Here is a 24,722-nt window from a genome sequence, read left to right on the forward strand (position 1 = left end):
TTACATTTGAATTAGTGATGTTGTTAACATTTGAATTAGTGATGTTGGTTACATTTGAATTAGTGATGTTGTTAGTATTTGAATTAGTGATGTTGTTAACATTGAATTAGTGATGTTGTTATCATTGAATTAGTGATGTTGTTAGTATTTGAATTAGTGATGTTGTTAACATTGAATTAGTGATGTTGGTTACATTTGAATTAGTGATGTTGTTAACATTGAATTAGTGATGTTGGTTACATTTGAATTAGTGATGTTGGTTACATTTGAATTAGTGATGTTGTTAACATTTGAATTAGTGATGTTGTTAGTATTTGAATTAGTGATGTTGTTAACATTGAATTAGTGATGTTGTTATCATTTGAATTAGTGATGTTGTTAGTATTTGAATTAGTGATGTTGGTTACATTTGAATTAGTGATGTTGTTAGTATTTGAATTAGTGATGTTGTTAACATTGAATTAGTGATGTTGGTTACATTTGAATTAGTGATGTTGTTAACATTGAATTAGTGATGTTGGTTACATTTGAATTAGTGATGTTGTTAACATTGAATTAGTGATGTTGGTTACATTTGAATTAGTGATGTTGGTTACATTTGAATTAGTGATGTTGTTAACATTTGAATTAGTGATGTTGTTAGTATTTGAATTAGTGATGTTGTTAACATTGAATTAGTGATGTTGTTATCATTTGAATTAGTGATGTTGTTAGTATTTGAATTAGTGATGTTGTTAGTATTTGAATTAGTGATGTTGTTAACATTGAATTAGTGATGTTGTTAACATTTGAATTAGTGATGTTGTTAGTATTTGAATTAGTGATGTTGGTTACATTTGAATTAGTGATGTTGTTAGTATTTGAATTAGTGATGTTGGTTACATTTGAATTAGTGATGTTGTTAACATTTGAATTAGTGATGTTGTTAACATTGAATTAGTGATGTTGTTAACATTGAATTAGTGATGTTGGTTACATTTGAATTAGTGATGTTGGTTACATTTGAATTAGTGATGTTAACATTTGAATTAGTGATGTTGTTAACATTTGAATTAGTGATGTTGTTATCATTGAATTAGTGATGGTGTTAACATTTGAATTAGTGATGTTGTTATCATTGAATTAGTGATGTTGGTTACATTTGAATTAGTGATGTTGTTAACATTTGAATTAGTGATGTTGGTTACATTTGAATTAGTGATGTTGTTAACATTTGAATTAGTGATGTTGTTAACATTTGAATTAGTGATGTTGTTATCATTGAATTAGTGATGGTGTTAACATTTGAATTAGTGATGTTGTTATCATTGAATTAGTGATGTTGGTTACATTTGAATTAGTGATGTTGTTAACATTTGAATTAGTGATGTTGGTTACATTTGAATTAGTGATGTTGGTTACATTTGAATTAGTGATGTTGGTTACATTTGAATTAGTGATGTTGTTAACATTGAATTAGTGATGTTGGTTACATTTGAATTAGTGATGTTGGTTACATTTGAATTAGTGATGTTGTTAACATTTGAATTAGTGATGTTGGTTACATTTGAATTAGTGATGTTGTTAGTATTTGAATTAGTGATGTTGTTAACATTGAATTAGTGATGTTGTTATCATTGAATTAGTGATGTTGTTAGTATTTGAATTAGTGATGTTGTTAACATTGAATTAGTGATGTTGGTTACATTTGAATTAGTGATGTTGTTAACATTGAATTAGTGATGTTGGTTACATTTGAATTAGTGATGTTGGTTACATTTGAATTAGTGATGTTGTTAACATTTGAATTAGTGATGTTGTTAGTATTTGAATTAGTGATGTTGTTAACATTGAATTAGTGATGTTGTTATCATTTGAATTAGTGATGTTGTTAGTATTTGAATTAGTGATGTTGGTTACATTTGAATTAGTGATGTTGTTAGTATTTGAATTAGTGATGTTGTTAACATTGAATTAGTGATGTTGGTTACATTTGAATTAGTGATGTTGTTAACATTGAATTAGTGATGTTGGTTACATTTGAATTAGTGATGTTGTTAACATTGAATTAGTGATGTTGGTTACATTTGAATTAGTGATGTTGGTTACATTTGAATTAGTGATGTTGTTAACATTTGAATTAGTGATGTTGTTAGTATTTGAATTAGTGATGTTGTTAACATTGAATTAGTGATGTTGTTATCATTTGAATTAGTGATGTTGTTAGTATTTGAATTAGTGATGTTGTTAGTATTTGAATTAGTGATGTTGTTAACATTGAATTAGTGATGTTGTTAACATTTGAATTAGTGATGTTGTTAGTATTTGAATTAGTGATGTTGGTTACATTTGAATTAGTGATGTTGTTAGTATTTGAATTAGTGATGTTGGTTACATTTGAATTAGTGATGTTGTTAACATTTGAATTAGTGATGTTGTTAACATTGAATTAGTGATGTTGTTAACATTGAATTAGTGATGTTGGTTACATTTGAATTAGTGATGTTGGTTACATTTGAATTAGTGATGTTGTTAACATTTGAATTAGTGATGTTGTTAACATTTGAATTAGTGATGGTGTTAACATTTGAATTAGTGATGTTGTTATCATTGAATTAGTGATGTTGGTTACATTTGAATTAGTGATGTTGTTAACATTTGAATTAGTGATGTTGGTTACATTTGAATTAGTGATGTTGTTAACATTTGAATTAGTGATGTTGTTAACATTTGAATTAGTGATGTTGTTATCATTGAATTAGTGATGGTGTTAACATTTGAATTAGTGATGTTGTTATCATTGAATTAGTGATGTTGGTTACATTTGAATTAGTGATGTTGTTAACATTTGAATTAGTGATGTTGGTTACATTTGAATTAGTGATGTTGGTTACATTTGAATTAGTGATGTTGGTTACATTTGAATTAGTGATGTTGTTAACATTGAATTAGTGATGTTGGTTACATTTGAATTAGTGATGTTGGTTACATTTGAATTAGTGATGTTGTTAACATTTGAATTAGTGATGTTGGTTACATTTGAATTAGTGATGTTGGTTACATTTGAATTAGTGATGTTGTTAACATTTGAATTAGTGATGTTGGTTACATTTGAATTAGTGATGTTGTTATCATTGAATTAGTGATGTTGTTAACATTTGAATTAGTGATGTTGTTAACATTGAATTAGTGATGTTGGTTACATTTGAATTAGTGATGTTGTTATCATTGAATTAGTGATGTTGTTAACATTTGAATTAGTGATGTTGTTATCATTGAATTAGTGATGGTGTTAACATTTGAATTAGTGATGTTGTTATCATTGAATTAGTGATGTTGGTTACATTTGAATTAGTGATGTTGTTAACATTTGAATTAGTGATGTTGGTTACATTTGAATTAGTGATGTTGGTTACATTTGAATTAGTGATGTTGGTTACATTTGAATTAGTGATGTTGGTTACATTTGAATTAGTGATGTTGTTAACATTTGAATTAGTGATGTTGTTAACATTTGAATTAGTGATGTTGGTTACATTTGAATTAGTGATGTTGGTTACATTTGAATTAGTGATGTTGGTTACATTTGAATTAGTGATGTTGTTAACATTTGAATTAGTGATGTTGTTAACATTTGAATTAGTGATGTTGTTATCATTGAATTAGTGATGTTGTTATACATGCAATACAAAGCACTATGAGAAATATGAAAGGATGTATGCTCTCATTTCACTGTTTAACTGTTGACATTGAAGGATAAACAGTGACTTGTTGCTATGGGAACCAATGGCCCCCTCACCTCTTCAGACACATGACCCCTTATTGGCTACAGCGACCTTTGACCTCAGCTGTTACCCAAATGCCCTTCAGGATTCCTTCCACATGGCCAAGTCCGCTATTAAGTATGGTATGTAACTTTCAAATTTACACTGCTTATATTGTGCTTAGAATTAGATATGTAAAGAAAAAAATAAAGAAAATGCAGATACATTGTATATATATATACAAGAGTTTAGACTGAATATAGACTATTGCTTTAAAATAACAGGATAAGTTGAGTATAGTACCATTGAAATGAGAGAAAGGTTAAGATTTCTATAAGGATTTTTAAAACAAAGTAATCCTGTTAGGCCCAAATGTGGTTGTTCTTTCTGAATGATACATACGTGTACATTTCTTTTATCAAAATAAATAAACTTGACAAAATTGGAAGAAAAAAAAATTGTAGATAATCTTTGAAAAGAATTCCTGTAAAATGTAAAGATATGAAATCCTTAATCTTAGTAACTACCTTGTATATTTGTCTCCTTTTGTTGACAGAGTCCTCAGATGAGGAGGATGACACAAGTTTTGGTTACTACAGTATCCATGACTCGCGTTATCCACGACGGAAACCCACCAAGAAGGAACAGCCCAGTAAAATGTGTCTGTCAGTGAAGATAGACAAAGGCAAACTCACGGCTATCACAAACTCTCAGGTCTGTTAATAACTTCAGTATTTTATTTGGGTAAAGTTTTTTTTCTAAAGCTTTTAGGAAATGTTTCTTTGGACATATACAATTGATGCAGTCATTACAATGGTTATCAACCCGGGGTGGACATATACAATTGATGCAGTCATTACAATGGTTATCAACCCGAGAAAAATATGAACAAAGGGAAAAGGGGGTTTTAGATATTACATTGTATATAGACTTGTATTTTAAGAGAAAATACACTGTTGAGAGATGTTTAGGTTTCATCTATCAAGTATTGTATTTAGAGGAAGAAAAGAGACATGGGGAGTTGTTTAGGTTTTATATACCAAGTTAATTTGTATTTACAGGAAGAAAAGAGACATTTATATACCAAGTTAATTTGTATTTACAGGAAGAATAGAGGCATGGGGAGATGTTATTAAGTTTTAATATACCAAGTTAATTTGTATTTACAGGAAGGAAAGAGATATTGGGAGATGTTTAGGTGTTATATACCAAGTTAATTTGTATTTACAGGAAGAAAAGAGACATTGGGAGATGTTTAGTTGTTATATACCAAGTTAATTTGTATTTACAGGAAGAAAAGACACATGGAGAGGTGGTAGTCCTACTTGATGATGCCAATGTCTTCTCTGTAGTAAATCACAATGGTGACCCGAGCCTTCAATATGTCTGCTTCCTCAGTCACAAGGCAGAGCTCTACCACTCTGGTAGGTTATGATCACTTATAAAGACCAGTTTGTCAGGAGGTCACTTATAAAGACCAGTTTGTCTGGGGATCACTTATAAAGATTAAATGCAATATTTTCAACATACATTTTGATGCCAGGGCCTCATTCGCCATACTTATTGATAGATCATTAAAAATATTAAAACCCAAAAACCAATCTAGCCTCATGATGGAATGCTGGAGAACATATATATGTACCCTTCAAATTGTACATAAGAAAAGAATTGAAAACAAATATGCTGAGATAGACATAATTTTCGTAGTATTTCACAGTAACTTTTTTACAGTCAGACAATAAAATGCTGTTATTTAGTTCAATAATTATTGACCCCCGATCCCCCCCGATCCCCCCACACCCACCACGACCCCGACCCCCCAACCCCCAACCCCCCAACCACCGAATCCACCCCATATAACTTCAGCAGCCTGACATGTATTTAATACATGTATCCACGAGCCACTCCCCTGTTCATGTGTCCCCATTTTGGATAATTTGGTTGTGAAGTATATAGTTAATGATATCCCTGATATATTGCAGCTGCTGTGAATGATGTGTTTAAAGATAAGGTGGTCAGTCTAACACGGGAGGATGTAAGTAGGGTTGCTGACCACCTCCGAGACCACAGACTGATATACAAGACTGACTCTGGTGTCATAGCCAAGTCCATGGATACATCTTATGATATGGATACCAATGATATGGTGTCCGTTGCTGTCAAAATCAAACTTGATTCTACACCAATCAGTGACTTAACAAAGGACGAAAAGATAAAGGTGAGACCAGAAACCCTCAAAAATAAAAAAAAAATAAAAAAATGTTTATAATTATGGTAAACCTACATTCAGTTCAAATAAAATATATATTGCTGAACCAGTTGAAATTACTATTTGATATTAAGAGAATGTCACCTTGCTGAACGACCTTGAAATTGTCATGTTACAGGAGTTTCTTGTGTCTGTGGGAATCAGAGGTGGAACTCTCCGACACAAAATGGCGGCAGCAGATCAGAGCTGGATTTCACAGGTAAATTGTCTGTTTGGTTGACATGTATATTTCAAGTTCTTTCTCAAGTTGAACTCAATTATACAAGTTTTTGTCTGTAGTTCACCAATGCAGTATTGTCTACTTGTATCTATCTATGTAAAATTACACCGTGAGAATCAACAGCAGAGAGTCTTTTGATTAAAATAGATTTGAAAATAAAACCAAATGCTGTTATTCTTTTGGTAAAAGTTTTACATTAAACATATTTCCTCAAAGTCTAGTATATGCTTCTGATATATGATAGAAATACCTATGGTAATATATTAACGGAGATGTGAGGATTGAATATTGTTTTGATAGAATTCATTGAGCCATGAAATGAATTAGTCGTGAGAAAATTCAATACATGTACAGTCAACTTCTCATTCGTTAAATTAAGACCACCTCAAATGATGTCAACTCATCATTCAGTGGAATGAATGAACTAAAGATTCAGATTATTAGCACTTGACATTGTAGATACTGGCGCTCCTAGATGTGAAGGACTATGATATACTGGGCTATACGATGGCGAAAGTTTTGACCGAGCTTCATGTACATCTGTGGGACTGTGCTGTTGATTACAGGTGGGCAGAAATCTAGTAGATAGTCTGAGATGTGCCACACAATCTAGTACACAAAACTAGAAAACTAGTGGGACCCTGATAGGTCAATGAAATTCTGATTTACTTCATATGTAATGAGCGACCTAGATTTCTGAAAAATGCACAAAAACCACCAAAAGATTGTTTGTTTGTTTACCAAGGCTAAGCTTAAATAAATCCGACTGTTTTAAAGATTTGTGGTGAAATATCATGATTATATCATCACAAATATCCTGTTTTACCACCTTAATTACAAAACACATCTGGGTTGTCGGCCAATTCAAACATCTATGTGTATAATGTCAAATTACTGTTTCAGACCGCTCCACATCAAAACAAATGCATTGTTAATGGCAGAGAGTTTCAGTATATCCAGCAACATCATAGCCGAATCTCCTACCTCACTACTTAGGTATGTGTTGCCATGGATACATTCTATGCAAAAATAAGTCTATTTTACCAGTAATTGTTGATCATATGGTACAGTCATCTTTTCAGACTTTGTTCTTTTCTCCTGTGTGTAAAGAATAAATAGATCGAAGTGAAAACAAGTGAAAACAAGTGAAAACAAGAGTATATGTCACACAGATGTATATACACAGTAAATTACTCCGTTTGAGACCTGTTTCCTGTACAGACTTTCGTTATTGAGACCTGTTTCCTGTACAGACTTTCGTTATTGAGACCCGTTTCCTGTACAGACTTTCGTTATTGAGACCTGTTTCCTGTACAGACTTTCGTTATATTTCAGATTTGTTTTGGATGATGCATCCCTGTTTTTATCCCAAAAACATGTGAACGTGATTCCAAACTTACGAAAAGGTAAAACTTTCAGATAGTTACAATTCTTTCTGATACATGCTAATTTCCTATAATAATACAATTGGGTCATATGATATCTACGTTGAGTGTAAAGAATTTCACAATACGGATAAGTGGGATGTTCAAATACTGCCTTAAAAATATTCCAGATCGACAAATACAATATCTTCAGTTCAGACTGTTCTTAAGTGCATGAACTTTTAAGAGAATTCCTTTGATGGGAGTTCAAAATAGTTAAGGAAGGAATTATTTAATGACAATACAGAAGACAATTGAAGTGTTGTGTATGTCACAACTTCATGGAGTGAGGAGACTTTGTTCAAATTTCAAGCATAAGGAATGTACAGTTCTAGACCTCCTTTTGACAAAATTATACTTATATATATCTACATATTTTATGTATACTTATATATGTCTACATATTTTATGTATACTTATATATATCTACATATTTTATGTATACTTATATATATCTACATATTTTATGTATACTTATATATATCTACATATTTTATGCTGCTCTTTCTGAATAACAAGATTTACAGATACTTCCCGTCTGAATTTAGGGTTTTAAATTGGGAGCCTTCTTCCCAAAAAGAGAGGTTTGGCTTGGCAAGTGTTATGAGGTCAAGGAGCCTGATTTACATCTCAAATGTGTACTGTATCATGTAGAAATACTTTGAGTTATAAATCTGTTATCAAATACTGTTTTCTCTACATTAATAAAACATTTTTCATGCCGCCAGATTATGTGTGTGTGGCTGACTTGGAGAGGTTTGAACTATCACTGCGATTCAACGACGGCAAGGATTTGGTTAGTTACCAATAAATAAATGTGGATATTTTAATATCTGGTTACTTTGTAATCTAGGAAAACTTATTTGGACCCTGTATTAGATAATACCTAGAATGATCACCGCTTTTCACCATTCTTCTTAATATGTCTTTCATCACTTCAGTGACTTTGGTTAAAGACAAAAATCAAATACTTGATGTTTGACTGATTTTATAAGTCTCTTGACATTTTAATCTAGATCTTATAATTGCTGAATAAAGTACATTGGTAACAGTACAGTATTGGTATTTATGTTCTGTTTGATCTTACAGAAATTCCCTAAGACAGATTTAAAGGTTCTGACAAACCGACTTAACCTGCGGACCTGTTCTGACTCCTGTAAGGCTTTGATGGAACTAATTCAGTACTTTGCCAGTGATGGAGATCTGTACGCCCGGGAAGGGACACCTAGTCTAGGGGACAGTACTCAGGACCTGGTGGTCGGCGATGAAGTAAATACTATTTCTTGTGTGTCGATATTACCTGATTTATACCCCTGTCTAAGTGGTGGCCGATGAAGTAAATACACTTATTTCTTGTGTGTTGATATTACCTGATTTATACCCCTATCTAAGTGCTGGGCGATGAAGTAAATACACCTATTTCTTGTGTGTTGATATTTCACCTATTTCTTGTGTGTTGATATTTCCTGATTATACCCCTGTCTAAGTGGTGGGCATTGTCAAACCTGCTCATTTCATCTGGTTTTTAGGGCACCTCAACAAAGACACACAATTCTTTATCTAGTATCAATGAAATCACTGGTTACACAGATATTGTCATTGTTGTGAGATATCCTACTGGTGTAGAGAAAATATTGAAATTAGAAATCTTGTATTTTGATATTTCATATTTCAAGTTCGGCTCGAGGAAAAAGCTCATGGCAATGGAATTTGTGATATTTGTAACCATTCAATTTTTCCTACAGCTGCAGGATTCTGCTACAGAGGATGTTGATGCTGTAGGTCTGACTGTATCTCGCCAGGGACATCTGGAGACTTTAGTCGAGGATGCCATGTTAGAGTCTCAACAGACAGCAAGTACGTACCCCAAAATCTGTTTACATCATTACCAAGCTTAAACAGGCAGGATTTTGTTATTCTTTAACGAAATGAAAATGAAAATAGTATTGGAGCATACAATGAGCCTCTTAACCTCACATTGACATTCTTTTTCATAGATCTCCCAGAGAATGCTTCACCATCCTCTACCACCCAGGTTTACTTTGTTACCAATGGTGGAGCTACATCACAGCCAGTGCCACCTGCTGGAGGAATCCGGCCAATCGTGATATCCGATAGTGCTGATTCGTTTGCAAGCAGTGCTTTATCAGAGAGAATGGAGGTGATGAGTGATGATGAAGAGTTCTGCGTTATTGATGATCCAGGACTTGGTATCATGGTAAGAATCCATGATTTTTTTTGTAGCTTTCAGATTTAAGTCACAATTAAGAATGTCTTGTAAATATCTTCAAGATTATAACTCCTTATAAATTCCAGTAGAGTATTATTGGTAATCTACATAAAAACACATAATTTAGTCCCTAATGAATAAAGTTTTGAAAGAATGGACCAAGGTATTTACTAAAATTAACACACAACTAAGTTGGTCAACTATATGGAGAAGGATTTTTATTTGCACAATTTCCATGAATTGGTTTATTCCTTAAATAAATTTTGAAAAGAAACCCACAAAAAGGAATATAATATCATTCAGTTAAACAAAACAAGAGTTTGTTTTTAACGTTACAGCCACGAGATGGTGAGCCTTCTATTCGAGTGTTGGTGACGGACCCTATAGAGATTAAGGAAAATTTCTTCAGTCAGCCTCTTGGTCGGACTGACCTGTTGAAGTCACCTGACCATTACCCAATGGCAGAGCAGAGGTACACTCTAAAGGAAATGACTCTGGTCTGGTACATGTATGGAGGGAGTGACTTCAGGCCCAGTAACCCTGACAACACACAAGGTCAGTAACCCTGACGACACACAAAGTCAGTAACCCTGACAACACACAAGGTCAGTAACCCTGACAACACACAAGGTCAGTAACCCTCACAACACACAAGGTCAGTAACCCTCACAACACACAAGGTCAGTAACCCTCACAACACACAAGGTCAGTAACCCTCACAACACACAAGGTCAGTAACCCTCACAACACACAAGGTCAGTAACCCTCACAACACACAAGGTCAGTGACCCTAACAACACACAAGGTCAGTAACCCTGACAACACACAAGGTCAGTAACCCTGACAACACACAAGGTCAGTAACCCTGACAACACACAAGGTCAGTAACCCTCACAACACACAAGGTCAGTAACCCTCACAACACACAAGGTCAGTATCCCTCACAACACACAAAGTCAGTAACCCTGACAACACACAAGGTCAGTGACCCTGACAACACACAAGGTCAGTGACCCTGACAACACACAAGGTCAGTAACCCTCACAACACACAAGGTCAGTAACCCTCACAACACACAAGGTCAGTAACCCTCACAACACACAAAGTCAGTAACCCTCACAACACACAAGGTCAGTGACCCTGACAACACACAAGGTCAGTAACCCTCACAACACACAAAGTCAGTAACCCTCACAACACACAAGGTCAGTATTGACGACACACAAGGTCAGTAATCCTGACGACACACAAGGTCAGTAACCCTGACAACACACAAGGTCAATATTGATGACACACAAGGTCAGTAACCCTGACAACACACAATGTCAGTAACCCTGACGACACACAAGGTCAGTAACCCTGACGACACACAAGGTCAGTAACCCTGACAACACACAAAGTCAGTAACCCTGACAACACACAAGGTCAGTAACCCTCACAACACACAAGGTCAGTAACCCTGACGACACACAATGTCAGTAACCCTGACGACACCCAAGATCAGTAACCCTTGTGACACACAAGGTCAGCAGTAACCCTTACAACACACAAGGTCAGTTACCCTCACAACACACAAGGTCAGTAATCCTGACGACACACAAAGTCGGTAATCCTGACGACACACAAGGCCAGTTACCCTCATAACACACAAGGTCAGTAACCCTTACAACACACAAGGTCAGTTACCCTCACAACACACAAGGTCAGTAACCCTGATGACACACAAGGTCAGTAACCCTGACAATGCACAAGGTCAGTAACCCTCACAACACACAAGGTCAGTAACCCTCACAACACACAAGGTCAGTAACCCTCACAACACACAAGGTCAGTAACCCTGACAACACACAAGTTCAGTAACCCTGACAACACACAAAGTCAGTAACCCTGACAACATACAAGGTCAGTAACCCTAACAACATATAAGATCAGTTACCCTCACAACACACAAGGTCAGTAACCCTCACAACACACAAGGTCAGTAACTCTGACAACACACAAAGTCAGTAACCCTCACAACACACAAGGTCAGTAACCCTGACAACACACAAGGTCAGTAACCCTGACAACACACAAGGTCAGTAACCCTGACAACGCACAATGTCAGTAACCCTCACAACACACAATGTCAGTAACCCTGACAACACACAAGGTCAGTAACCCTCACAACACACAAAGTCAGTAACCCTGACAACATACAAGGTCAGTAACCCTAACAACATATAAGATCAGTTACCCTCACGACACACAAGGTCAGTAACCCTCACAACACACAAGGTCAGTAACCCTCACAACACACAAGGTCAGTAACCCTCACAACACACAAGGTCAGTAACCCTCACAACACACAAGTTCAGTAACCCTCACAACACACAAAGTCAGTAACCCTGACAACATACAAGGTCAGTAACCCTAACAACATATAAGATCAGTTACCCTCACAACACACAAGGTCAGTAACCCTGACAACACACAAGGTTTGGAACCAAGTTAATGTGTCATTTACTGGTTAGTCAGGGAGCTGTCTGTATATTATGTACATGTATATACCAGGTATAAGATTTAAGCTGCTGCAGGCCTTAATCCCTTGACAATACACCAAACAATAACATTGTCAGAGAATAGAGTTTGCAAAGGTATAGTCAGCATTTCGTAAGAAATTTTTGAAGTCTTTGATTATTTCGTGTTTATGACTTTCTATGACACTGCAAGTATTAGACTTAAAATGGTAAGGCAAGAATGAAGTGTGCCAAAATGTTTTCTCTAAAATCAGTTCTGTACTGATATGATACTTTCTTTATTTTACACAGAAAAAGAAGTTGTGTATTCTACAAGATCAAAAGATCATGGGTAAGTACATATATGAAAAGTGGGAGACAACTTGGTCAGTTTCAGCTCTACATAATACCATACCACTATTGTTAGCACCTCTTGACAGGATGTGACCAGTCATGGTATTCAAGATTCCTGCAGTCCCTAGGTACACTTGCTTATAATTCATAGGAGTTTTGATTTTGCATGTGAAGAATGTTACCACTGACTGTCATTCACAAAATTCTGAAAGAATCCCCTTAAGATATGTCCATTTCCATAATCTCCATTCTGAGATTAATCAAAATTTCAACATAGAACGGATATATCTAAAACATGGATGCAAATTCATTAATGCCCACTCATCTTTTGTTACTTGTACATGTTCCTGTTAGGAGGATACAGACCAATGTAAAATAGTTCTATAGTGGGTGCCAAGATCCAGGGTCCAGGGTACATTAGCTTATTCAGTATACATTCTCAGGTTTGGTTATTACATGCCCATCAGAATTTAAATGACAGCCATCAAAAATGTTTTTTTTTTTCCAGAAATCTCCTCTATTAGTTTTCAACTGAGAACTTTAAAACTTGGTAGGCTTTATAGCATGATATTTAGTTGTTTTCTTGAAGTGGCATTTTGTTTACTGCCTTTGTTTATGAAACATAGTACGATTTCTAACCACGGCATAATTAAGATCTTATAAGTATTGTTATTTTTTTTTATTCTTTTTTGAAAGTCTTTATTACATTTCCATATTTCATGTATTTTGATATTGGATATACATTGTTCCAACTGATGGTACTGGTACTGTTGTTTTTATTCAATGAAGCATAAATATAATTGTGTACTGGCTGAGAATATCTGAGGTAACTGTTACAGTGATGGCTCACCCCTCCTAGGCATGCGGTACACAACTAAGTCCAGTACAGAGACTGTCAACAGGTCACCCTGGCAATCCCGTGGTGGACCAGGCCGAGACACTGCAACCCTTATGGAGCTCCAGCTCACCAAGGTCAGTAGAAAGGTCAAGGTCACAAAGCTTCGCACTAAAATGAAGGCTACTAATTAAAACATTATAATTTTCCAGACATTTTGTTTTGGAACAGATTTCAAAATTAACTACACAAGGTTTTATAATAAATTATCTAAGTTCAATGATGCCTTGGCGGGGTATATAGAATGCTGTATGTTGGATACCCATGCTTAGTGACGCCTAACTACTGTATGTTTGTATGTGATATTATTGATGTGGTAGGTCCTTTGTACGTGATATTATTGATGTTGTAGGTCCTTTGTACGTGATATTATTGATGTGGTAGGTCCTTTGTACGTGATATTATTGATGTGGTAGGTCCTTTGTACGTGATATTATTGATGTGGTAGGTCCTTTGTATGTGATATTATTGATGTGGTAGGTCCTTTGTATGTGATATTATTAATGTGGTAGGTCCTTTGTACATGATATTATTGATGTGGTAGGTCCTTTGTACGTGATTATTGATGTGGTAGGTCCTTTGTATGTGATATTATTGATGTGGTAGGTCCTTTGTACGTGATTATTGATGTGGTAGGTCCTTTGTACGTGATATTATTGATGTGGTAGGTCCTTTGTACATGATATTATTGATGTGGTAGGTCCTTTGTACGTGATTATTGATGTGGTAGGTCCTTTGTATGTGATATTATTGATGTGGTAGGTCCTTTGTACATGATATTATTGATGTGGTAGGTCCTTTGTATGTGATATTATTGATGTGGTAGGTCCTTTGTATGTGATTATTGATGTGGTAGGTCCTTTGTACGTGATATTATTGATGTGGTAGGTCCTTTGTACGTGATATTATTGATGTGGTAGGTCCTTTGTACGTGATATTATTGATGTGGTAGGTCCTTTGTACATGATATTATTGATGTGGTAGGTCCTTTGTATGTGATATTATTGATGTGGTATGTCCTTTGTTCGTGATTATTGATGTGGTAGGTCCTTTGTACGTGATTATTGATGTGGTAGGTCCTTTGTACGTGATATTATTGATGTGGTAGGTCCTTTGTTCGTGATTATTGATGTGGTAGGTCCTTTGTATGTGATATTATTGATGTGGTAGGTCCTTTGTTCGTGATTATTGATGTGGTAGGTCCTTTGTACGTGATTATTGATGTGGTAGGTCCTTTGTATGTGATTATTGATGTAGTAGGTCCTTTTATTGATGTGGTAGGTCCTTTGTATGTGATTATTGATGTGGTAGGTCCTTTGTACGTGATTATTGATGTGGTAGGTCCTTTGTATGTGATTATTGATGTGGTAGGTCCTTTGTATGTGATTATTGATGTGGTAGGTCCTTTGTACGTGATTATTGATGTGGTAGGTCCTTTGTATGTGATATTATTGATGTGGTAGGTCCTTTGTACGTGATTATTGATGTGGTAGGTCCTTTGTATGTGATTATTGATGTGGTAGGTCCTTTGTACATGATATTATTGATGTGGTAGGTCCTTTGTACGTGATATTATTGATGTGGTAGGTCCTTTGTACGTGATTATTGATGTGGTAGGTCCTTTGTACATGATATTATTGATGTGGTAGGTCCTTTGTACGTGATATTATTGATGTGGTAGGTCCTTTGTATGTGATTATTGATGTGGTAGGTCCTTTGTATGTGATTATTGATGTGGTAGGTCCTTTGTATGTGATTATTGATGTGGTAGGTCCTTTGTACGTGATTATTGATGTGGTAGGTCCTTTGTATGTGATATTATTGATGTGGTAGGTCCTTTGTACGTGATTATTGATGTGGTAGGTCCTTTGTACGTGATTATTGATATGGTAGGTCCTTTGTATGTGATTATTGATGTGGTAGGTCCTTTGTACATGATTATTGATGTGGTAGGTCCTTTGTATGTGATTATTGATGTGGTAGGTCCTTTGTATGTGATTATTGATGTGGTAGGTCCTTTGTACATGATTATTGATGTGGTAGGTCCTTTGTATGTGATTATTGATGTGGTAGGTCCTTTGTACGTGATTATTGATGTGGTAGGTCCTTTGTACGTGATTATTGATGTGGTAGGTCCTTTGTACGTGATTATTGATGTGGTAGGTCCTTTGTACGTGGTTATTGATGTGGTAGGTCCTTTGTACGTGATTATTGATGTGGTAGGTCCTTTGTACGTGATTATTGATGTGGTAGGTCCTTTGTACGTGATATTATTGATGTGGTAGGTCCTTTGTACGTGATATTATTGATGTGGTAGGTCCTTTGTACGTGATTATTGATGTGGTAGGTCCTTTGTATGTGATTATTGATGTGGTAGGTCCTTTGTATGTGATTATTGATGTGGTAGGTCCTTTGTACGTGATTATTGATGTGGTAGGTCCTTTGTATGTGATTATTGATGTGGTAGGTCCTTTGTTCGTGATTATTGATGTGGTAGGTCCTTTGTATGTGATTATTGATGTGGTAGGTCCTTTGTATGTGATTATTGATGTGGTAGGTCCTTTGTACGTGATTATTGATGTGGTAGGTCCTTTGTATGTGATTATTGATGTGGTAGGTCCTTTGTACGTGATTATTGATATGGTAGGTCCTTTGTATGTGATTATTGATGTGGTAGGTCCTTTGTACGTGATTATTGATGTGGTAGGTCCTTTGTACGTGATTATTGATGTGGTAGGTCCTTTGTACGTGATTATTGATGTGGTAGGTCCTTTGTACGTGATATTATTGATGTGGTAGGTCCTTTGTACGTGATTATTGATGTGGTAGGTCCTTTGTACGTGATATTATTGATGTGGTAGGTCCTTTGTATGTGATATTATTGATGTGGTAGGTCCTTTGTATGTGATATTATTGATGTGGTAGGTCCTTTGTATGTGATATTATTGATGTGGTAGGTCCTTTGTACGTGATTATTGATGTGGTAGGTCCTTTGTACGTGATTATTGATGTGGTAGGTCCTTTGTACGTGATTATTGATGTGGTAGGTCCTTTGTATGTGATTATTGATGTGGTAGGTCCTTTGTACGTGATTATTGATGTGGTAGGTCCTTTGTACGTGATTATTGATGTGGTAGGTCCTTTGTATGTGATTATTGATGTGGTAGGTCCTTTGTTCGTGATTATTGATGTGGTAGGTCCTTTGTATGTGATTATTGATGTGGTAGGTCCTTTGTATGTGATTATTGATGTGGTAGGTCCTTTGTACGTGATTATTGATGTGGTAGGTCCTTTGTATGTGATTATTGATGTGGTAGGTCCTTTGTACGTGATTATTGATATGGTAGGTCCTTTGTATGTGATTATTGATGTGGTAGGTCCTTTGTACGTGATTATTGATGTGGTAGGTCCTTTGTACGTGATTATTGATGTGGTAGGTCCTTTGTACGTGATATTATTGATGTGGTAGGTCCTTTGTACGTGATTATTGATGTGGTAGGTCCTTTGTACGTGATATTATTGATGTGGTAGGTCCTTTGTATGTGATATTATTGATGTGGTAGGTCCTTTGTATGTGATATTATTGATGTGGTAGGTCCTTTGTATGTGATATTATTGATGTGGTAGGTCCTTTGTACGTGATTATTGATGTGGTAGGTCCTTTGTACGTGATTATTGATGTGGTAGGTCCTTTGTACGTGATTATTGATGTGGTAGGTCCTTTGTATGTGATTATTGATGTGGTAGGTCCTTTGTACGTGATTATTGATGTGGTAGGTCCTTTGTACGTGATTATTGATGTGGTAGGTCCTTTGTACGTGATTATTGATGTGGTAGGTCCTTTGTACGTGGTTATTGATGTGGTAGGTCCTTTGTACGTGATTATTGATGTGGTAGGTCCTTTGTACGTGATATTATTGATGTGGTAGGTCCTTTGTACGTGATATTATTGATGTGGTAGGTCCTTTGTACGTGATTATTGATGTGGTAGGTCCTTTGTATGTGATTATTGATGTGGTAGGTCCTTTGTACGTGATTATTGATGTGGTAGGTCCTTTGTACGTGATTATTGATGTGGTAGGTCCTTTGTACGTGATTATTGATGTGGTAGGTCCTTTGTACGTGATTATTGATGTGGTAGGTCCTTTGTACGTGATTATTGATGTGGTAGGTCCTTTGTACGTTATATTATTGATGTGGTAGGTCCTTTGTACGTGATTATTGATGTGGTAGGTCCTTTGTACGTGATTATTGATGTGGTAGGTCCTTTGTACGTGATTATTGATGTGGTAGGTCCTTTGTATGTGATTATTGATGTGGTAGGTCCTTTGTACGTGATTATTGATGTGGTAGGTCCTTTGTACGTGATTATTGATGTGGTAGGTCCTTTGTACGTGATTATTGATGTGGTAGGTCCTTTGTACGTGATATTATTGATGTGGTAGGTCCTTTGTACGTGATATTATTGATGTGGTAGGTCCTTTGTACGTGATTATTGATGTGATAGGTCCTTTGTACGTGATTATTGATGTGGTAGGTCCTTTGTACGTGATTATTGATGTGGTAGGTCCTTTGTACGTGATTATTGATGTGGTAGGTCCTTTGTACGTGATTATTGATGTGGTAGGTCCTTTGTACGTGATTATTGATGTGGTAGGTCCTTTGTACGTGATTATTGATGTGGTAGGTCCTTTGTACGTGATATTATTGATGTGGTAGGTCCTTTGTACGTGATATTATTGATGTGGTAGGTCCTTTGTACGTGATTATTGATGTGATAGGTCCTTTGTACGTGATTATTGATGTGGTAGGTCCTTTGTACGTGATTATTGATGTGGTAGGTCCTTTGTACGTGATTATTGATGTGGTAGGTCCTTTGTACGTGATTATTGATGTGGTAGGTCCTTTGTACGTGATTATTGATGTGGTAGGTCCTTTGTACGTGATTATTGATGTGGTAGGTCCTTTGTACGTGATATTATTGATGTGGTAGGTCCTTTGTACGTGATTATTGATGTGGTAGGTCCTTTGTACGTGATATTATTGATGTGGTAGGTCCTTTGTACGTGATTATTGATGTGGTAGGTCCTTTGTATGTGATTATTGATGTGGTAGGTCCTTTGTACGTGATTATTGATGTGGTAGGTCCTTTGTATGTGATTATTGATGTGGTAGGTCCTTTGTACGTGATATTATTGATGTGGTAGGTCCTTTGTACGTGATTATTGATGTGGTAGGTCCTTTGTATGTGATTATTGATGTGGTAAGTCCTTTGTATGTGATTATTGATGTGGTAGGTCCTTTGTACGTGATTATTGATGTGGTAGGTCCTTTGTACGTGATTATTGATGTGGTAGGTCCTTTGTACGTGATTATTGATGTGGTAGGTCCTTTGTATGTGATTATTGATGTGGTAGGTCCTTTGTATGTGATTATTGATGTGGTAGGTCCTTTGTATGTGATTATTGATGTGGTAGGTCCTTTGTACGTGATTATTGATGTGGTAGGTCCTTTGTACGTGATTATTGATGTGGTAGGTCCTTTGTGCGTGATATTATTGATGTGGTAGGTCCTTTGTATGTGATTATTGATGTGGTAGGTCCTTTGTACGTGATTATTGATGTGGTAGGTCCAGATGCAGCATGAAAAGTACCCCAGTAACACAGAGCAGGCCTCCAGACAGATTCTCCTCATTAATGACCTTGAACTGCGGGACCGCCTCTCCAGCTCAAATATCAACAAATTTCTGTACCGCTACTCCTCGGAGAGCATGCCCAGACAGTCAAATGCCAACATGGTAGGTTTTTGCTGTAACTCTTACCATAAAAAATATCAGATAATGAGCTCATGTAGTTAACAATAAAAAAAACTGTAGATATTTAGGAATTGAGATGTATAATCATCATGCACATGTACAAACATGAGCTATAAATATTGTACTTTTCGATGGTTCTTAGGACATATAATTTGTGATATTCTCACTTTTATGTTTGTTACGAAATATTACATAATTTGTGATATTCTCACTTTTATGTTTCTTACATAATAATGCTCCATTTTGTTCTGTTCTTATTAAAAGAACTGAATTGTTATTAATTATGGTGGACGGACAGCTTTATTTGATCTTACTATTTAGAATATTGTTACTAAGAAATAGTTCCTTTTGAATCACTGTCAGCCTTCCTGTATTTCAGCTTTTAGTGAAAGCCATTCACACACGCCCCGACCCCACGGTGAGGGCAGAGGAATGTGCCCTCCGTATCTCCGTTCAACCTCTCCGACTCAATGTTGACCAGGTGAGATATTTTTTGTTACACAGGTATTCTGTCAAATGTTTTGTAGTAATCTGCTCTAATGACTGTACAAATTTAAGAACATGCAGTTATTTTTCTGTTAGTTAAGAGTTTGAGGAATGTCGAGATTAAGTCTAATCAAGTATTCTTAATTTATATCCTTTTAAGGATTCTCTTGCCTTCCTGAAAATATTTTTCACCGAGGTGTCTGGAGGAGGAGGGGGTCATTCTACCCCCAGTCCTTCCCCTCCCATGTCAGATGCCAAGCCGAGGTCAAGGTCAACCCCTGGGACCAATGCTCCCTCTCCTCCTCCACCTGTAATGGTTGTCGGTCATCCAGAGGTCGTTGAAGAGGAAACTGATCCACAAGAACTGCTCATGAGATTTGATGAACTACAGGAAGAACGTATTGGAGGGGAGATAACTATGGATGACTCTATTCCAGACAATGATAATGCATCAACCGAGGTTGTGGAGGAGACACCTTATCAGCCAGTATTCTTTAAGTAAGATTTGTTTGTGTTTACTAGGCAGATTTAAGATCTGTAAATCTATTTAAGATCATCTTCTGATCTATCTTTAATGAGTTTCCAATTGATATGACATTTTACGAAATGAGTCTAGAAGTGTTCAGTTTTGCAAGCCTTGGCAAGCAAAAATGAAAATCTTGAGACTGAAAACAAATTTAATATACTTTTTATCACATAACACTAAGCTTGCAAACAAATTTCTGACAGGCAGAACATAACAGGCCAATTATCTTATAGATAATGAAATATTTTGCATCTAGTCCACTTAAGTTAATATCTTACCTAATGATATGTAATTAAAAATGCACACTGATCAACAAAGATGAGAGATATCTATCAGTTTTATGTTTTATGTTGTAGGTCTTTCATATTTTCACCTGATGTGCCAATTAGATTAGATTACACCGGAAAGAAGAGAGTTGACAGAGAACATGTAAGCTTAAATGGAAAATATATTAATTTTAGATTTTGATAGAAAAGTAATTATTGATGCAATAATCATATTTAAAACCTTTTCATTCCCTATAATTCCAGTGTTCTAATATTTTCAAAGATATTTCTTATTTCCAATGTTTTACTGGCTAAAAAGAAAAATATGATTGTGAAAATTTATCTTTTGATTTGTGGTCTCATTTAATTCAGGGTAATGTGATTTGAAATTGTTTATAAAAATGTGGACATTTCAGGGTGCCCTAACTGGATTTGTGGTCTCATTTAATTCAGGGTAATGTGATTTGAAATTGTTTATAAAAATGTGGACATTTCAGGGTGCCCTAACTGGGCTTTTAGCAGGGCTGGCCCAGCTGAATTGTTCTGAGCTGAAATTGAAAGGAATTAATTATCAGCATGGGTAAGTTATACTTAATCTATTCATGTAAATAAAGCCATCATTTGTCTGAATTTATTAGGTTTACACAGTAAAACCAGGCTTATTGAAGGTCCAATTCCTCAATAAAAACTTCCCAATTTCTCATAATGTAGTAAAAGATATGATTTATGATATAGTATCTTGATCACGCATCATTGTTTCATTTCATTTAGATTTACAATCAGTACTGTAGGTTGCTAGGTTTTGACCGTCGTCTCAAGTTCATTTACCATAAAACAATAATTCCAGGTTTCTTGGGGTTGACCATCTTCACCAGTTCGTTTATAATTAAACAATTGTTTCAGGTTTCTAGGGTTCAACCGTCTTCATCAGTTCATTTATAATTTAACAATCGTTTCAGGTTGCTAGGGTTTGATTGTCTTCATCAGTTCATTTATAGTTAAACAATCGTTTCAGGTTGCTAGGGTTTGACCGTCTTCTCCAGTACGCGGCCAATGAGTGGCTAGCTGACATTAGGAAGAACCAGCTTCCAAGCATACTTGGTGGCGTGGGACCTATGCACTCCTTTGTCCAGCTAGGTATGTTGTCCCTCCATCTCTGGCTCACTTCAGCTCACAAGTTTGAATCCCTGTATTTTCAAGAAGTTTATGGTTGTTACTTTTCACAATTATTATGTACTAAGTTTTATAAACAGAAAATATAATTTCAGCATATAAATGACTTTCGGAAAGTCATGTGGCCACCTTCTCATGTGATCACCTGATCGTAAAAGAAATCAAATATTTGTAGCAAAATTAGCAGATAATTAACAGGTAATGATTTTAATATGTTCAATTTTTTTCAGTGTGTTTATTGGTTTTCTTTTAACTGACACATCCTCTGAATGATGAATTCAGTCACATTTAAAACTGAGGAATTGGCTTTAATGTTTTCTTTATTTCTTCATGCCTTCGTCATTCTTTATATTATTTCTTCATGCCTTCATCATTCTTTATATCCTCTTGCTTACAATGCAGCCCAGGGCATGAAGGATCTATTTTGGCTGCCAGTTGAACAGTACAGGAAAGATGGACGCATTGTCCGTGGTATTCAGCGTGGGGCCAGTTCATTTACTACTTCCACAGCCATGGCCGTGCTGGAACTAACCAACAGAGTGGTCCAGTCTGTACAGGTAAGGTCATCTCAAGGTCAAATTTGAGGATATCTTGTACAGAGCATATCTAGTGTCTTATAGTTGAATACACTCGTGTTTTCAATATATTGTATACAGTATGTATCTAATGCAGAGAGTATTATTAGCTCAAACTTTAAATCTCATTATGATAGGACACAATGTACTGTATGTATCAGATGTGACCTTGAGTATCAGATGTGACCTTGAGTATCAGATATTTTTTAGAGCTTTACACAATATGTAGCTGAAGTGACCTTTAAATGACCTATTTCTTTACTGTTGTTAATGTAAGACCATTGTCTACTATACAGTATGTAGCTGAGGTGACCTTTGATATGGTATCACCTGGACCAAGTGTACGTACAAAAGGACTGCGGAGAAGAAAGAAATATGGACGTTCTGGGCAGCCAGCTGATCTGAGAGAAGGAATGACCAATGCGTATATTGTATTGAAGGAGGTGAGGATTAACAAAAGCTAATGATTCTAACACTGTGTCACTTAAATATTACTGCATATTCTGGGTTTGGTTGTTGAAAGACTAATTAGTTTAAAGACAAACAAATTAATGCAAACAAACAGAAATAAATCTACATTTTCAAAAATATTAAAATTGAAATTTAATATTTAAAGATTGAAAATATCACAAGTTTCTGTAAAGATTCAAAATTTCATAATACAAGTTTCTGTGAAGTAGTAGATTCCCTGATCCCGATACCAGGCTGTATTTAACACATACTTTTTGTCTCTGTAGAGTTTCTGTGACCCCGATACCAGGCTGTATTTAACACATACTTTTTGTCTCTGTAGAGTTTCTCTGATCCCGATACCAGGCTGTATTTAACACATACTTTTTGTCTCTGTAGAGTTTCTCTGATCCCGATACCAGGCTGTATTTAACACATACTTTTTGTCTCTGTAGAGTTTCTCTGACCCCGATACCAGGCTGTATTTAACACATACTTTTTGTCTCTGTAGAGTTTCTCTGACCCCGATACCAGGCTGTATTTAACACATACTTTTTGTCTCTGTAGGGTTTCTCTGACCCCGATACCAGGCTGTATTTAACACATACTTTTTGTCTCTGTAGAGTTTCTCTGACCCCGATACCAGGCTGTATTTAACACATACTTTGTGTCTCTGTAGGGTTTCTCTGACCCCGATACCAGGCTGTATTTAACACATACTTTTTGTCTCTGTAGAGTTTCTCTGACCCCGATACCAGGCTGTATTTAACACATACTTTTTGTCTCTGTAGAGTTTCTCTGACCCCGATACCAGGCTGTATTTAACACATAATTTTTTTCTCTGTAGGGTTTCTCTGACACAGCCCAGAATATTGTGATCATGGCATCTAAAGAACATGAACAGAAGGGTGTAACTGGAGCCATGGGAGGTGTGATTCGTCAGATTCCACCAACAGTTATCTCCCCTCTCATTATTGCCTCTGAGGCCACTTCCAATGTACTAGGTGGGATGAGGAACCAAATCAAACCGGACGCACGTAAAGAGGACGAGGAAAAATGGAAGTCTGAGTTTATCAGTTAACACCTTGACATCCTGAATTATATACTTTGGTACCACCGTAATGGTTATAAGGTGTGGTCGACTGCTTCATTGTTACAGGGTGAGCCGATGGAGGAATGGTTGTTTCTGTGGATGTTGAGGGAGGTAGAATGTGAATTATTTGTGTTCTGCTTAGAGTGGAGAAGTGAGAAAAATACATAATTAAAAAAGTTGCTATATTGTCTTCTGTGAAAACTATTATAGTATATAGTCGACACTTCATGTATTATAAATACATAGATTTACTAGGTTGGCTTAGAAACCATTTAAGGAAACATGTAACACACCTGAAATACATCAAAAAGTGGCGGTTACTAGGGTCAGCTTATCGAGTGAGGTTTATATGTCTTTCACTACACGTGCTGGCTACATTTGTGATCGTTTAATTTAATAGGTGGAATCTGCTATTTCAACCATTCAGCTAATATTGGATACTTAGTTTTGTCACGATACCACTAATTTATTACTAATACATGAATCCTTGAGCATGAAATGAACAACAAATTGTTAACTAAACCATTTGTGTAGAATGACTTTGTACTGGTATAGCTTAGTGATATAAATAACCAGGTATTCTGGCTGACCAATACATCAAGTACTTACCTAGTTCTAGTGAAGCCATTTCAGCCTGTAGATCAGAGAGAGGTATTCCGGCTGACCAATACATCAAGTGCTTACCTAGTTCTAGTGAAGCCATTT

The 24,722-nt window shown here is 35.9% G+C and overlaps 1 protein-coding gene across 1 annotated transcript in view; it reads left to right on the forward strand.

The window, feature by feature from the left end:
* Nucleotides 1-24,200, forward strand: part of LOC117324421 (autophagy-related protein 2 homolog B-like) — a 75,939-nt gene extending 51,739 nt beyond the window's left edge. The window contains exons 20-43 of the mRNA XM_033880271.1: nucleotides 3,735-3,886; nucleotides 4,300-4,457; nucleotides 5,035-5,167; nucleotides 5,726-5,961; nucleotides 6,131-6,211; nucleotides 6,692-6,798; nucleotides 7,136-7,228; nucleotides 7,568-7,638; nucleotides 8,385-8,452; nucleotides 8,746-8,925; nucleotides 9,402-9,513; nucleotides 9,654-9,874; nucleotides 10,225-10,441; nucleotides 12,697-12,736; nucleotides 13,578-13,710; nucleotides 19,263-19,430; nucleotides 19,828-19,929; nucleotides 20,095-20,432; nucleotides 20,817-20,889; nucleotides 21,224-21,306; nucleotides 21,742-21,863; nucleotides 22,302-22,456; nucleotides 22,771-22,917; nucleotides 23,772-24,200. Of these exons, the coding sequence (XP_033736162.1) occupies nucleotides 3,735-3,886; nucleotides 4,300-4,457; nucleotides 5,035-5,167; nucleotides 5,726-5,961; nucleotides 6,131-6,211; nucleotides 6,692-6,798; nucleotides 7,136-7,228; nucleotides 7,568-7,638; nucleotides 8,385-8,452; nucleotides 8,746-8,925; nucleotides 9,402-9,513; nucleotides 9,654-9,874; nucleotides 10,225-10,441; nucleotides 12,697-12,736; nucleotides 13,578-13,710; nucleotides 19,263-19,430; nucleotides 19,828-19,929; nucleotides 20,095-20,432; nucleotides 20,817-20,889; nucleotides 21,224-21,306; nucleotides 21,742-21,863; nucleotides 22,302-22,456; nucleotides 22,771-22,917; nucleotides 23,772-24,005 (3,424 nt within the window). The 3' untranslated portion in view covers nucleotides 24,006-24,200. The remainder of the gene's footprint in view (nucleotides 1-3,734; nucleotides 3,887-4,299; nucleotides 4,458-5,034; nucleotides 5,168-5,725; nucleotides 5,962-6,130; nucleotides 6,212-6,691; nucleotides 6,799-7,135; nucleotides 7,229-7,567; nucleotides 7,639-8,384; nucleotides 8,453-8,745; nucleotides 8,926-9,401; nucleotides 9,514-9,653; nucleotides 9,875-10,224; nucleotides 10,442-12,696; nucleotides 12,737-13,577; nucleotides 13,711-19,262; nucleotides 19,431-19,827; nucleotides 19,930-20,094; nucleotides 20,433-20,816; nucleotides 20,890-21,223; nucleotides 21,307-21,741; nucleotides 21,864-22,301; nucleotides 22,457-22,770; nucleotides 22,918-23,771) is intronic.
* The last annotated feature ends 522 nt before the right edge of the window (nucleotides 24,201-24,722 follow it).

Source organism: Pecten maximus, chromosome 3 (genome assembly GCF_902652985.1).
Source record: "Pecten maximus chromosome 3, xPecMax1.1, whole genome shotgun sequence".
NCBI classification, from domain to species: domain Eukaryota; kingdom Metazoa; phylum Mollusca; class Bivalvia; order Pectinida; family Pectinidae; genus Pecten; species Pecten maximus.